This window comes from Rhodnius prolixus, unplaced genomic scaffold, assembly GCF_049639745.1.
Source record: "Rhodnius prolixus isolate KJV_2025 unplaced genomic scaffold, Rpr scaffold_2, whole genome shotgun sequence".
NCBI classification, from domain to species: Eukaryota; Metazoa; Arthropoda; class Insecta; order Hemiptera; family Reduviidae; genus Rhodnius; species Rhodnius prolixus.
Window position 1 is genome coordinate 49,071,818 of NW_027411592.1, and position 14,475 is coordinate 49,086,292.

Consider the following 14,475-nt stretch of genomic DNA (forward strand, 5'->3'; position numbering starts at 1 on the left):
AAATTACTCTATTTAGCGTTCGCGTTTTGTATGCTTTTACCATTTATGTAATGTTAAGGACCATTAAATAAATTCCCAGGTTCGAATCCAGGGAACTAAACTGGTATTACATTCAACAAATTAAACTGGTGTTTATGATTCTGTGATCGGTACTTGATTGACACTATAACTTCAAGAAAGAAAATCATCTTGAAGAATTTTAAAATCTTCTGTGTGACTAACTTCTTTAACAAATTTAAAATCATAAGCAAAATGTGGGAAACAGCATCTTGGAACTTTTTGAAATGTAATTTTTCTTTTATGTTTCCTACATATTGCCGTTAAAAAATTTCGACTTCTGCTTAGGGGCCCTACGGCCGAGTCTGAAGAAACCTTAAGTGTGGGTAATGCCATTCATTTGTATTTATAGTTGCAAGTCTGATACTTTGGTAAGGTATGGATTCACTCCGCCTAGAGGTCCTGATAAGATAAGAACCTCAAGTGGTCCACCAGGACTTCCAGAAGAGTTGATGACACCTCCAGTAGAAAGTGAGGTTAGATGCTTTTCTTAATTTATTATCCTTCAGAACTAAAATTTTTTTGTTACTTTAACATAGCCAATAGCATAATGAACAAAAATGACAATTATACAAACTTTTGCAGATCGTAGCAACCGTTCCTGAGGAAAGTAAATTCGATATACCTCAGCCTCATCCGCTTCCTATGCCAGAGTATGGTGGATATTTCGCCCCCTTGACAGAATACTTGCCAGACAGTTCCCAGCCAAGTACCGGTTTCCATCGGTAAGCATTACTTTAATTAAAAAAAAGAACTTTACAGTTAATTGCCTATTTAATTTAAACCTCTAATCGATTAATAATATTTTTGTCTATTAATTAATAAAATGAACATCCGCACTATTGAAAATGTTTATTGCAATTTTTGAAATGATTTGTGCCGTTATTTTTTCGTACAGGGATCATCTTCAGGTTTTTTACTATCTGTGGGTTCAGGTTTACATTTTTCTTCTTTAGGAGGTGGAAGACATTGTTTCTCCTGAACGAGTGGTTCTTCTTTTGGAGGTGGAGGACATTTTTTCTCCTGTACGGGTGGTTCTTCTTTTGGAGGTGGAGGACATTGTTTCTCCTGTACGGGTGGAGCACATTGTTTCTCCTGTACCGGTGGAGTACATTTTTTCTCCTGTACGGGTGGAGGACATTTTTTCTCCTGTACGGGTGGTTCTTCTTTTGGAGGTGGAGGACATTGTTTCTCCTGTACAGGTGGAGAACATTGTTTCTCCTGTACGGGTGGAGCAAATTGTTTCTCCTGTACGGGTGGAGGACATTTTTTCTCCTGTACGGGTGGAGGACAATTTTTCTCCTGTACGGGTGGTTCTTCTTTTGGAGGTGGAGCACATTGTTTCTCCTGTACGGGTGGAGCACATTGTTTCTCCTGTACGGGTGTAGGACATTTTTTCTCCTGTACGGGTGGAGGACAATTTTTATCCTGTGCTGGAGAAGCAGATTGTTTTTCCTGTTGTGTACATTGCTGCAGTGATTGTGGAGGACATTGTATTAGCTGGTTCGGTTTCGGTTTGTCTTTATCTTCGCATCCTTGTGACATTGTTAGCGGATTTTTATTATTCCTGTGGGTTACATATATTTAGTAGATGATATTTTTTCCGTGAATATAAAAATACTTCTTAACGCAAAATACTAAACAAACGAATTTATCAAAATCATACATTACACTCAAAACTATTTTAAACCAGTACAATTTATGAATTTACACTACCGCTCCTTTGTGGTTTATAATTGGAGTTACAGGATCAAAGAAGTGGTCAGTATTTTCTTAGTTACTGAAATGCCTCCTTGCTCTCATCATTCAGTAGATAGGACTATAGGTATATATAATCCGTTTTGCAAAAGGGGATGTTAAATAGATAAACGTTTCTGTGGTGTAGTTGGTGAAAAAGATCCATATCTTTTTTTAAATATTTTTAGAAGACTATTGCACACCACAGCTGTATTACATATTTATTAAATGACACTTCAATATCTGGTTCGGGGCTAATGAAGAGGGTCATCGCTTCCAGTTTGTTCAGCCTGATTTTCCCATTTTTAGAAATCTCCTGTAAGTCTGGAAGAGTAAACACAAGTGTTAAGCGTCCTCATAGTAACCTGACTATCCAAACGTAAGCAAACTTTTATCATCGGAGAGTTCTGAGTCCGTTCATCCGAAACACAACAAAAGAATAACTTAAATTTTGACCTAAAAAAAAGTGATCTACTTCCAAGTGATCGTTAGTGTCGTAGAAACAGCTGGTCTATCCGTTCTGGAACCATCTAGGTATCATCATGTATTTTTTGTCGAAAAAAGTGACAATTTTCTGTGAGTAAAAAAACTTCCCTCAATTGCCCCATCATTAACTTCTACTTCTGAAGTAAAAACATTGAAGCTGCGAGAGATTTAAGAAGAAGTTGATTCCTAAACTAAAATTCTCAGTTTGGAAACTTTTTATAAGTATTATCCTAAACTAAATGAAAATTACCCTTCAATATTAAGCGTAGGCTGGTCAGTTAGACAAGTTATCCGCTAACGTATCTCTTCTATTAAGGATATATGTTCGAATTTATCTTCTTTATCAATATTGGTGTTTCATTAGAGCATTTTCCTGAAAGAAAAGGGACGCAAAATGAGTTGCTACAGAATTATTTTCTTTAATGCGTTGCCGCAAGGTACACAATCAACAATTAAATAGTTATGGTTAAAGGTAAATTACGTGTTAAGAATCATTGTAAAGTTATTCAGTAATTTATTGGTTATTTTATAGGATGTATTTAATATGTTATGTGATTAGAAACTGTCATTAACAGATGATTATTGATCTATTAAGTATTAGCAAATGCTAGATAAATCTTCAAATAATTTTATGATAAAGTATAAGTTCTGACTATTTACGTACAACTCTAGGAGATCTAATTGTTATTATGGCTGTTCTCTGCGAGACAAGTTTATGTTCAGCGCAAATACTTTCTTCTTCTTTTTTTCAGATGCAATGTAGCTGTGATGCTTTTAACGGACGTGGTAGTCGATGTAGCCGATGTTGAATGGTCTATTCACTTACCGTTAATGTTACATATTCTCTTTCTTGGGCTGGACCATTCTAGGACACTTGTACATCAACACTGTAAACAGTTACTTATGAATTTATTGATTGTATTAGCTGATCACAATGATCACTTAGGATTGTCTCAGATATTGCTGAACAGAAAAACTCTGCAACTTGGTCTTGGCCTTATGACACCAAATGTGTCTGTTAATTCGCATAATTTTACAGGTGAAACAAACACAAGTTTATTCTAAATTTGGTTTGATTAATTGATTTATTTTATTATTATTTTTTTTTTTTTTAAATGATTTAAGGCGCGTCAACATCCAAGGTTATTAGCGCCCGGAGCTTTTTCCAGTGCACTGCCGGCCTCCGGACAGTGTTCTCTCGTTACAGACAACACTGTCCATCACCGGACAGTGAGCTGTAAGAAGCTCCTAGGAAGAGAAAATCTAAGGGTCAGCTGCTGGATTCGAACCCGGGACCTCCGCGTGGGAGTCCAGTATGCTAACCTCATAGCTAATCCCTTCCCTTTGTATTCGTTATTTTAAATATTACAAATCTTTCATCCACTTCAAAGAAATTGCATTAAGTCTCGCCCAACAAAGATTTTCATTTTTCTGTGCTCATTTCAACGCCGTAAAATTTTTGTTTTCCTCTGATAGTAATCCTAATTTTTATGTTGTAGAGCCAGATCCAGAATTTGATAGTTATTTACATGTTCCTGTCCAATCTGGCAATAATGCTGTTGCACCTAACACTCCACTACCAACTACGAGTATGTTTTTCTCTTCATATTTGTATCTTATTTTGGTTTGTAACTTTCATCAAGTTTTTTTAATTATTGTACTTAACATATTGATTTAACTATTACAGATGAAGTGCCATCATCCGCTCCCTCTACTCCTCCTGTAATTGTAGTACCTGAGGAAAATAACACATGGGTCCCTCCAAATCCCGGTACAAATATGCCGCTTCAAGAAGTGATCAAGTCTCTTGTGGATTTTCTTGCTTCAAGGTACAAATTAAGATTGACTGTATTTTCATACACCCTTTGGATAAAATAATCCTTGATACTGCCCTAAGTAAATCCTTCAAATGTTCATCAGATTTAATTTTTTTATTTATCAATAAGGAACAGCGCAAATGGAACAAAGTTGAATGTGTTAATGTGATGTTATTAATTTTTTGAAATTAAATGTAATTAAATAGGCTATAGAATCAGCAGCCAAAGAAGTACTATGTTTTTTCTGTATATTTTCTAAATTTCTGAATAAAACATCCTGAGGTATGTCGCTCATGAAGATAGTGTTAGCGATATAGCGTATAATGGGCATTTATTAGAGCGGATTTCTCCAAAACAGAGGAACCCTAGAGCAGATCTTCATGCTGAGACTTATTTTGGAAAAATATTATCAATCATTACATTCTCTTTATTAAATATCTCATGCTTCTCACAGAATATTAAGATCAAAACTGATAGTTGCCCTGCGTTTTTTTTAAAGATATCTTGTAACCATATGAGATTAATGGAAGTCACTTTAAAATCGCCAAAGTGCTTGTTAGTGGTCATGTATTCGTAATTATTAGGGCTTTCCTACTCTTATTCATTACAGACAAAACCAAGTAGTTTGGAATTACGAAGATATTACCGCAAAAGTTTGGTCCATTAGAAGTGTAGAACAGATGGATATATTTCTCCAGCATGTACTAAGAATTTTCCGAGAGTCGCTGCCTCATGCTCACATTTCCGAACGATGGGGACAAATAGCGTTGCAATTAGGCCTTTCTTGTTCTTCAAGGCATTATGCGGGAAGATCATTACAGGTAAATTGCTGTATATTGATTTCAAAATTAATTTAGTTAAAAAAGCCAAATCTATTATAAATTAGATTAATTCCTTTTCATTCATAACTAATGAAAGCTTATCAATTAATATCAAAATATTTACAGCTATTCAGATCACTACATTTGCCATTGACATCAAGAATGCTGTCAGAAATTTTATCAAGATTAGTAGAAACAGTAGCCGAACAGGGTGAAGATATGCAGGTAATAAATAGATTAATGATAATAGTTTTCTGTCATAATTAAATATAACATTGAATTGCATAAATTGTGATTTAATTAGGGATATGTAACAGAATTACTTCTAACATTGGAGGCAGCTGTCGATTCTTTGGAATCTGATTTTAGACCTTTAGATTTTATGAAAGAAATTTTCAAATCCACTCCCAATTTAAATAACAAAGAAGGAATTGGTAAACGTAGTCCTGGAGTTGGACTTATTATACCGGGAATCGTTCCTCTTAACAACTCGCATATGCGTAGTACATCGTATTCCGTTTCATACTGTGGAATGCGCAGGACGAATGTAACGCCTTCAAATTTGGATAATAAAAGTAAGTTTTTGTGTCTAAAAACAGAACTCTTTTTGGTATTCCTTGATAGTCCTTCAAGTGAAGATTTTTTTTTTTTTTTTTTTAGTTCCGGAGACAGAATCAAGATGCGGAAGTGCAGCTAAATATACAACGAATTTATGCAGATCCCGTTCAGCTCAATCATTAAAACTTTTGGGTGATTCAGCAAGTCAGGATGATAAAATGACTATTCTAGCCCAGCTGTTTTGGCTCTCTCTTTCACTGCTCCAGTCCGATTATGAACATGAATTTCTCTTAGCACTACGCTTAGTAGACAGATTGTTACACAGGCTACCTTTAGATAGACCGGATGTTCGTGATAAAGTGGATAAACTACAGTCACAATTAAAATGGAATAACTTCCCTGGACTTCACGCACTACTGTTGAAGGTAAAATTTTCATTGTTCTTTTTAGTTTCTACATTTCAATTTAACTCTGAACTATTTATAATAATTGTGTTTAGGGTTGTACGAATGCCACAACTTATGAACCTGTAATAGGCATCTTATCTCAGTGCACACCATTATTACATCTGCCTGTAGTGGACCCAACCCAAAATCTGGCTTTTCCAATGACTGTTATTGCATTATTGCCCTACATGCTTCTTCATTATGAGGAAGCAAATCCATTATGCATCATGTCGGCAGAGAATATCGCCCAGGTAGTATATATTTCAAATTTTATTCTTTAAAAAAAGGGGGTTGGATCTGAAGATAAACAAAAGTAGACACTTACTTATTTTAATAATGAAAATTTATAAACTTTTGCTAGGTGAGCAACGAAAAGGGTAAAAAACTAGAAAATTTGGGAACCGTAATGACGTTGTATTCAAGAAGAACGTTCAGTAAGGAAAGCTTCCAGTGGACTAAATGTGTTATTAAATATTTGTATGATACTTACGCCCACCTCAGTTCGAACATGTTGGCTTTTTTAGTTGAGGTTAGTATAAATTAATCTATTTTTGTTAATTAATTTTAGAAAATAAAAAAAGTGAATAAAGTTGCACAAATTAAATTTTGTTCTGTTCTGTAATAAAATTGCTAGGTTTTAGAGAAAGGTCCAACGATGGTTCAGCTGCCTGTTCTAAGTATAATCCACTGTATGTTACATTACATTGATCTGAGTGCAGCGTCTTCACAATCGCTTTATGCTGATCTTCTGAGAGTAGTTTCTAAATATATTGAGGTATTATTAGCATGATCATGTATAAATTTGTTAAAATTAAACATAAGTCCATATTGCAGATTGTATCGTTGATTTTATCTGGCGCGGCATTCATTGATTATCTTTGACAGAACTGGAGAGCTAATTCTTTATACTAACCTAATAAACCAATCGCTGAAAGTAGATTTTAATCCAAAAACCTAACAGAAATAAAGAAAGCAAGCATGCTATGTCGGATAAAATCAATGATTTTTTTTTTTTTTTTTTTAATAACCATTTTAATGTTTTACAGGGTGTACATTGGAAAGAAGCACAAAAAGTATTAAAGCTGGTAGTTAGGCGATCCTCCACTCTGGTTGCTCCTCCAATGCCAACCCATCATACTCATTGGGAACCATCCCCTCATTTATCTTTCACTGACAGCGAACTGTTCACAAAGAAAGAATTACCTGGTGTGTGAAGTTTAGATATTTTTTTTTTTTTACAATTTCTGAACAGCTGGTTTTACTTCGAAGTAATTGTCTTATAATTAATTTCGTTGTGAATAGGTAGAACAATGGATTTTACATTTGATGTAACTGAAACTCCGCTGATTGGCAAAAAAATTAAAAGCAAAGAAGATGGTGAAAGTAATGTGTCTCCTAGAAGGTCTGTATCTTTATCTCCGGCGGATAGTCTTACAGTAGCCGGGTGGAAAAGGCCTTGGGTATCTCAGGTATGCATGAGTTACTGCATAAATAAATAATTTGTTTCAATTTGTTTGAAAAATCAGGTTGTATAGTTTTATAGTTCAAAACTTATTCTGTTAGATTTTCTAGTTCTTAAACTTTTTTTGTAACCCATTAATTTACAACATAGACATATTATCCAGTCTGTTCAGAATCAAAAATAACTATCTTTAAATTAAAACAAAGATTTTATTAACCAAAGATGATTTTGAAGTTGATCTTGAAATATATTTTGAAGTCTCTCATAAATTTAAAAGAGAAATTTGTAACTAAAAAGCTATGAAAGTCACAGGCTCTTTATTCAGGACTTCTAATTTTGAAACATAAAATACTTTTAACATTATATATAAAATACATTTAACACAATTATATTTAAATTATAAGGGTGGTAAATTACTTCTTCGCTGGAGTTTCTTTGCGTATTCATATATTTAAATTGGAGTGCGTATCACTTACTTACATCATCAATATTATTCTCTCTCTTCCTGTGGTAAATAATACAAGACTTTATAAGTACATAGTAAACTTAAGAACGTAATATAGTTCAAATCTGTGTAAAGTAAGATTACGTTGTATTATTTTTAAGAAAGGAGTTAAACTTTTTGTGGTTATTTTTTTTTAATCACCATCAAGTTTTTGCATATTTTCTTTGCTCAATGCGATTCATGAAAGTTGAAAGTATGAAATAATTATCCATTTTAATTGGTTCAATAATTTGTTTCTACAGATTTCTTTTCTGCAGCCTCTGTCCACTTATGATCCATTTGCAACAGGAAGGATTACTATTATTATTTGACAAAAAGTAGTAAGGAGTTATTTTAATATATTGTTGCCACAGGAATGCAAGTTCATTGATTTTTTAGTAGTCCTTTTAGATTAGAAACGATCTAACTTTGTTACTAATCAACGTTACAGATTAGTACCAATCGTTTTAAAGAAAAATACAAACTTGAATCAAACTACACCAATTTTAGATTTTATAATAGAGAAAATTGGGGTCCTATAACAAAGAATTAATCAATGTATCGCAATATATTGCAGAAAATTAAGTGTTCTTTACTGTTATTTTGGTTAAATAATCAAGATGTGTTGTACCAACGTTTTTCTTGCTTTTTTTTTAATTTTATGACCAGATAAACCATTAAATTTCTTTTGGAAAGCAAACATTAACATTTTACAAACATAAACATAACTACTATGGGCTTCTAAATGCCTCCAATAGCCAATCATTTGAGGAAAAAAAGCTATCCTACCTTAACTATCGCATGCAATTTAAAATTTTCTTAGCTGACTAATACCAGTTTATTTTTTAAATTAATGTAATTTTTTTTATTTTATAATGTAGGGAAGAGTTCGAGAATCTCTAGTCAACTTACTAACCGCTTGTGGCCAGAGGGTTGGTCTGCCGAAAAGTCCTTCAGTAAGTATTCTCTCTCTCTTAATAAAAACAGTTTATACTTTTATTTTATAATATTAAATTCATTTTCAGTAGATAACAAAATTCATTCCCCTTTTAGTTTTATTTTTCTAGTCAAAATCTTTTAATGCCATGAATGTTGGCTTTTTAAATAAAGTATTAATTTGAGAATGGCTCCCCAAAGCATGTAAATTTTTTATATGTAGAATAGTTAAATAAAGTCTTTCATATTTAATTTCCTTTCAGTTTTTATACTGTTAATTAGAATTACGTCTTTAGGTGTCTCAAACGTTTACTTTTTTATTTTTAAAGCATTCATACTTTACAATTAAAATTAGCCAAATATGTTTATTAAAAATGAATTCCTTATCAAGTTTATATTGCTAAAATTAAATTAATGTAAAGCAAGGCCAAATTAGTAAAAAGTTTAACTCTGCAATTTATATATGTTTATTTTTCTGCATAATAAAGAAAGGTACTCTAGCCTAAAATGAAGATTATTTTATTACGCTTAGGTAATAGAGATAGAAGAAAAAGATCTAATATTATCAAATTAGTTACAGAGATTTAAGAAAATACCATCAGTTTATGTGGGCATTTGCTTGGGTTTAGTGTACCCACAGTCAAACACTAGATAATCAACCATCATCACTGACAGTCTCTCACTCTCTTAAACTCATATACATCATAGAGTCTGTACCTGAAGTATGGAACTGTTTTTAAAGCTATTTAGGACGTTAGATGTAACCTAGCGTTCCAATTCAAATTTCTGTATACAAAATAAGAGACATTATTAGCACATTTTGCGTACACGTCATCCTGATCTGAATATGTAAGAAGGTGATGGCCTGATAGTTGAAGCTGGCCTTGCAGAAAGTCATGGCTTGTGGTTGCTCTTTAATGAACGAATTCTGCGTCAACTGTTAATGAAGCTATTTATCTCAAATAGTCCCTTAAGATGCAGATTTGTATTCTCGCTGAAAACTGTGTCTATATGCTTTTTTAGCCGAATGCGATGAGAACTAACCCTGAGGAGTTAAGAGGTTGACTTTTTAACCTAACTAATACCTGCTGCCAACTCACCTCCCCTTTTAAAGCCCTCTAAATATTAATTAGAGGATTTCCCTAAAAAAAAATCTATGAAGACTGCATAAGTCAATTTTCACTCTAACCCCTGGAAACTATTTAAACTAAGGAAGTTCTAGGAATATTGGGGAATCGGCAATCAGATTCAACTACTCCCTGGAGCAACTCAAACCACTCTTCTTTTAACGCCAGATGTCCTAGAGATCGCTCTCCCTAAATAAGGGGATCCCAGGCCATTTAGAAAAGTTCTGGAAGAGTTTGTTGTCAGGAATAACCAAATTTTTTGTGACCAGTGCTTGTAGCCTAAAAAAAAATTAAATAAACTATCTCCATGACTCACCGACATCAAAATCAAATAAAGAGATCAACGAAAAAAAAAAATACTATACTAATACTTAACTATAGTATCTAAAATCTATCTTCTTATGGGAAATCTATACTTATTTTATATTCTTAGTTATAGAGATTCTCATTTCTTATTTTTTCGAAATTATTATTATAAGTTACTTTCTTTAAACCGGAATTATTCCAATTCTTGAAAATTAGACTGGTACCTCATGTCCTACAAATTATTAATTATTCAGTTATTTATTTATAGTAGGTCTTTTTTTAAATATTTGATAGTAACATTTTTTATAATTCATTTACTTTTGATTAGAATTGACTAATTAAAGTCTATTGTAAAATAGATAATTTTCATATCCTAAAGAGTTTCTCAGTGCATGAATCAAGGTTATCTTTATAGGTAAATCTTTTTTTTCCTAAATTAATTACTTTAATACATTTACATAATTTGTCTTTAAATATATATATATATATATATATAAAAAAAAGAAGTGAAAAACAGTTGTATATTTGGTTATATAATGGAGTGAGTGTTGCATGGTTGTTCAGATAGCATGTTTCAGTGTGTTTATTTGTTTCCTGCAAGCATTACCATGGACTCTACGGCGACCCGAGCACAGTATGTACATACAGATATAAACGTCAAGCACTTAACAAATTACATGATATTTTATTAATATTTTAGGCTCCCTGCCATTGAGAGCGTTGTTTTTTTTAATAATAATTTTTTAATATAGTGTATTGCAGGGTGCCTCAAGTAATGTGCACACGCCATTTATCTTAAGTTTTCTTTTTTTTGAAAATGGAAAAACAAATTTACCCCAGATTTTTTTTTGTGTTGGTTCTGAATAAGACTTATGTCCTCTTTCCGCTTTATACATGCCAAAATCTTGGGCACTTGTTGTTTTTTTCATACTATAACTTTTCTTTAAATTAAAAGACATCTTTACTTCTGAAGCCTTTTAAGAGCAATGCAGACCTGCGGAAAGCATTCTTTTATTTTAGACCACAACGCCAAACATAGTTTCAGAGAAGTTTCTAGAAAGAAAAAAATATAAAGGGATGCAGCTGAACATCCCGGGTTATCCACGTGGCAGTCCAATGTACGCTGCAAGAATGTTTTTTCTTTAAAATGAGCAGCTCCTTTTCATTTCGTCTGCACCACGAAAATTTTTTACATTTGGGATTTTTCTTGAATAGAATAGTTCCATAATATAGTGAAAAATCAGTATTGACTTGAAACATTCAGAGATTCGTTTGGAAATAGTAAAGTAAAGCACTGATTTGGTCACTTTGTGCGATTGTCATATTGTAATTCTATCCCCTAAAAAAATGTTACCAATTTTTCTCAAATCCAAAGAGACAGGAGATGAATGGGGTGTGGCTATTGGTTGGAAAACTCTGTGTAAATCGATTTTTGGTTTATTTAACAGCATAAACTGGTAATTAAACATAATCATGTAAAACGATAAAAGCACACTGTGGCTGACAATAGAATAAAAGTGTATTAAGTTATTAGATAAGTAGGATCGAACAAAATAATGTAATGGAGTTTAAATGACTCAGAACTTGTTTAAAAAAAAATACCATCATTATATTTATAAATAAGTTGGGTTAAAAATAGTAATATTAAATAAATTTAATTTTTTTCAGCTATTTAAACTCTGTTACTCAAGTATTTTGTTACAAAAAAATAGATGAATATTTGATTTATTCCAAATTTTATTTGTTTTAATAATTAAGTTTATCTTTTAATGTATCCATCCCAGCACGTTTGTTTTTTGTTTTTTTTTCTTACTCTGACCAGTTTTGGATGAGTTGATCAGGCAGATATAAAAATCTCGTCTTCTACTTTTAAAGCTTCCATCACTTATTTGAAGCTTTTTAACTGGATTTTCTAATTATCTTTGTAATTGAAATCAAATTCTTTACAAAAGAAACTTATAGACCAATATATCATGATTGACGAAAGTTCGAATCCAGTCAGAATGTTTCAAAAAAGGCGTATAGATTCAATGGATAAAATTTTTACATTTGATGTACATTTAATAATAATAATTAGTCAGTGCTCATTATTGAATAAATAAAATTAATAATTATTGTTATTATTATTTGTAAAAGCAATTACTAATTAGATATGGTCATTCATTAGGAATTTTTTTGAAACTAATGTTTACAGAGACCCTTAACATTCGTGGGCTCTAAGAAATCGTAAGATACGTATCGATTTGGAATTATATATTACTTAAAATAAATCGTGTAATTTATTTATTTATTTTTTGAAATAGTTAAAAAAAAAATCGGAATATACTTTATATCAAAAATTTACAGTTGCTCCAAATTATTGCGTTCTTAATTTCATCGCTTAACTATTTCTGGTATCCGTTACTGAAATTATTTTAAGTAGATCAAAATTTAGAAAAAATTCGTTTACTTACATATATAAAGACATACTCTTTTCAAAACGTTATTCTTGTCCAGCAATATTAAATAATTTATTCAATGAGAAATAACAAGGTGAGTATGCTTAAGAGATATCAGACTTTACAAGGTTAATATAACTTGGATATTAACAAGGTTAATATTCTTGAGTAGTAATACAATTTTGATTATACAATATTCATTGTTTAAACGTTAATATTAAAAAAATAATAATAATAAGCCATTAGTTTTATCTAAAATGTTTTTAGATTTTATTTTTTTGATAATTTATTTCATTTATTCAGGTTATATTTAGTCAAAGCTCCGAAGTATTGGAACGGCAGAGTAGTGTTGCTTCATCCACTGAAGAAGTTTCGGGTCCAGATTTATCTGCAGGTTCTCAAAATCCGGATCACTTTGGAGTATTCAAAGACTTTGATTTCTTAGAATATGAAAGTGAAAGTGTGGAGGTAATTAAATTTTAGTATCATTTTTAAGAAAAAAAAATAGATGTATTTTTATAAATAGAAAAATTTAACTTGAATTTATGTTTCTTTTTTGCTACTTAATTAAAAGTTGATAATATTGTTGAATTTCTTAATCTATCGCGAACTCTTTTTTTAATACTTATCACCTCTTCTTTTGACTTCTTGTCTTGACTGGCTTAGAGAGGTAGTCAATAGTACTGCTCCTCAATTCGTAAGGTTCTTCTGCAACCCTACTTTCATATTTTATGCTGTAATTGAGATCCCTTTGTCTCTGGGCCACTATAATGAAGATAGATCATGTCTAATCGCACAGTTAAACCAATATCTAACTCTTAAAATTTATTATGTCAGAGAGAAACCTTTTTTTCTGCTCAGAGACAAACTTGCCTTTCTCTATACTGAGAAATCGCCTAAGTGTGATTGACCCGTACTTTTTTATACCAGGATGGTCTTCACTTATTTAGGCTTCCTATTAGGAACTCTAAATCTTCTTTCAGTCACATTGTTTGAGTAGTTCTCAGGGTCCAATCATCGAAACTAGTTTTGGATCCAAATGATTGCGAAAACTCTCTTCCTCATCGTTAATCAGTAAATATTGTACTGATATAAAAACATGATTCTTCATCATGACCTGATCATTTTCCTTCAGTTTGATTTGCAGTTCTAACTATTTTACATTGCCGTATGCGCCTTATTTTGTTCAATTTCTTGTAGTGATGATATAAATTCTCTTTGTCTATAACAGGGCGAAAGTACAGATAATTTTAACTGGGGCGTGCGAAGAAGAGTACTAAGTGAAGGTGACGGTGAACTGGATCCGGCGTTGAGAATGCTTGAGGAATCACTCAGTGAAACTACTCCAGTTCTGTCTTCTAGAAAGGTTAATTTTTTTTGTGAATCAATCAAATTTATTTATATTATATTATTCATTTAAATTTATTTAGCTACGTAATAAAGCAAAAATAATTTATTTAGTTGGATGGAGTTGAGGCAGGAGTTGAAGAATCATCTGACGATGAAGTTGGCTCCGAAAGTCCACTTGATGAACTGGCTCCTGGGGAATTTGTCCCATCATCACCAGGAGGTGGTCCCCCGTACACCGCTCTATCACTTACTCTCAGGCAGCGAAGTAATTCTACAACTCATTCAGATACAAGGTAATTTAATATGTAAAAAACTTGTTCTCTTATTTATTTATTTATTTTGGCGCATTAACAGATGAGGATATTAGCGCTCTCTTATTATTATTATTATTATTATTAGTATTAGTATTGTGATAATAATAAAAAACGAGCACTCGAAATCTTTATATTT

At 32.1% G+C, this 14,475-nt stretch overlaps 2 protein-coding genes across 7 annotated transcripts in view; one reads left to right on the forward strand and one right to left on the reverse strand.

Moving 5' to 3' along the window:
* Window positions 1-14,475, forward strand: part of fry (microtubule binding protein furry) — a 218,636-nt gene that overhangs the window by 200,120 nt on the left and 4,041 nt on the right. For 4 of the 5 annotated variants that reach the window (XM_074119677.1, XM_074119676.1, XM_074119678.1 and 1 more), the window contains 19 exons: window positions 410-533; window positions 643-782; window positions 3,033-3,319; window positions 3,780-3,869; window positions 3,968-4,109; window positions 4,708-4,918; window positions 5,045-5,143; window positions 5,223-5,493; window positions 5,579-5,901; window positions 5,976-6,173; window positions 6,284-6,451; window positions 6,557-6,697; window positions 6,969-7,128; window positions 7,225-7,391; window positions 8,750-8,824; window positions 10,839-10,871; window positions 12,979-13,143; window positions 13,907-14,041; window positions 14,137-14,318. In XM_074119677.1, coding sequence (XP_073975778.1) covers window positions 410-533; window positions 643-782; window positions 3,033-3,319; window positions 3,780-3,869; window positions 3,968-4,109; window positions 4,708-4,918; window positions 5,045-5,143; window positions 5,223-5,493; window positions 5,579-5,901; window positions 5,976-6,173; window positions 6,284-6,451; window positions 6,557-6,697; window positions 6,969-7,128; window positions 7,225-7,391; window positions 8,750-8,824; window positions 10,839-10,871; window positions 12,979-13,143; window positions 13,907-14,041; window positions 14,137-14,318 — 3,111 coding nt within the window. The remainder of the gene's footprint in view (window positions 1-409; window positions 534-642; window positions 783-3,032; window positions 3,320-3,779; window positions 3,870-3,967; window positions 4,110-4,707; window positions 4,919-5,044; window positions 5,144-5,222; window positions 5,494-5,578; window positions 5,902-5,975; window positions 6,174-6,283; window positions 6,452-6,556; window positions 6,698-6,968; window positions 7,129-7,224; window positions 7,392-8,749; window positions 8,825-10,838; window positions 10,872-12,978; window positions 13,144-13,906; window positions 14,042-14,136; window positions 14,319-14,475) is intronic. The other variant, XM_074119679.1, reaches the window with a different exon arrangement.
* Window positions 895-2,883, reverse strand: LOC141449843 (uncharacterized). Of its 2 annotated transcripts, XM_074119701.1 has the most exons (3): window positions 2,762-2,883; window positions 2,531-2,653; window positions 895-1,624 (listed from the first exon to the last, which is right to left on the reverse strand). In XM_074119701.1, the coding sequence occupies exon 3, from the start codon at window positions 1,600-1,602 to the stop codon at window positions 940-942; it is 663 nt and encodes a 220-aa protein (XP_073975802.1). In that variant the 5' UTR covers window positions 1,603-1,624; window positions 2,531-2,653; window positions 2,762-2,883; the 3' UTR covers window positions 895-939. The 2 variants fall into 2 exon arrangements, with proteins under 2 accessions (XP_073975802.1, XP_073975801.1); XM_074119700.1 differs by having other exon boundaries at window positions 2,531-2,849.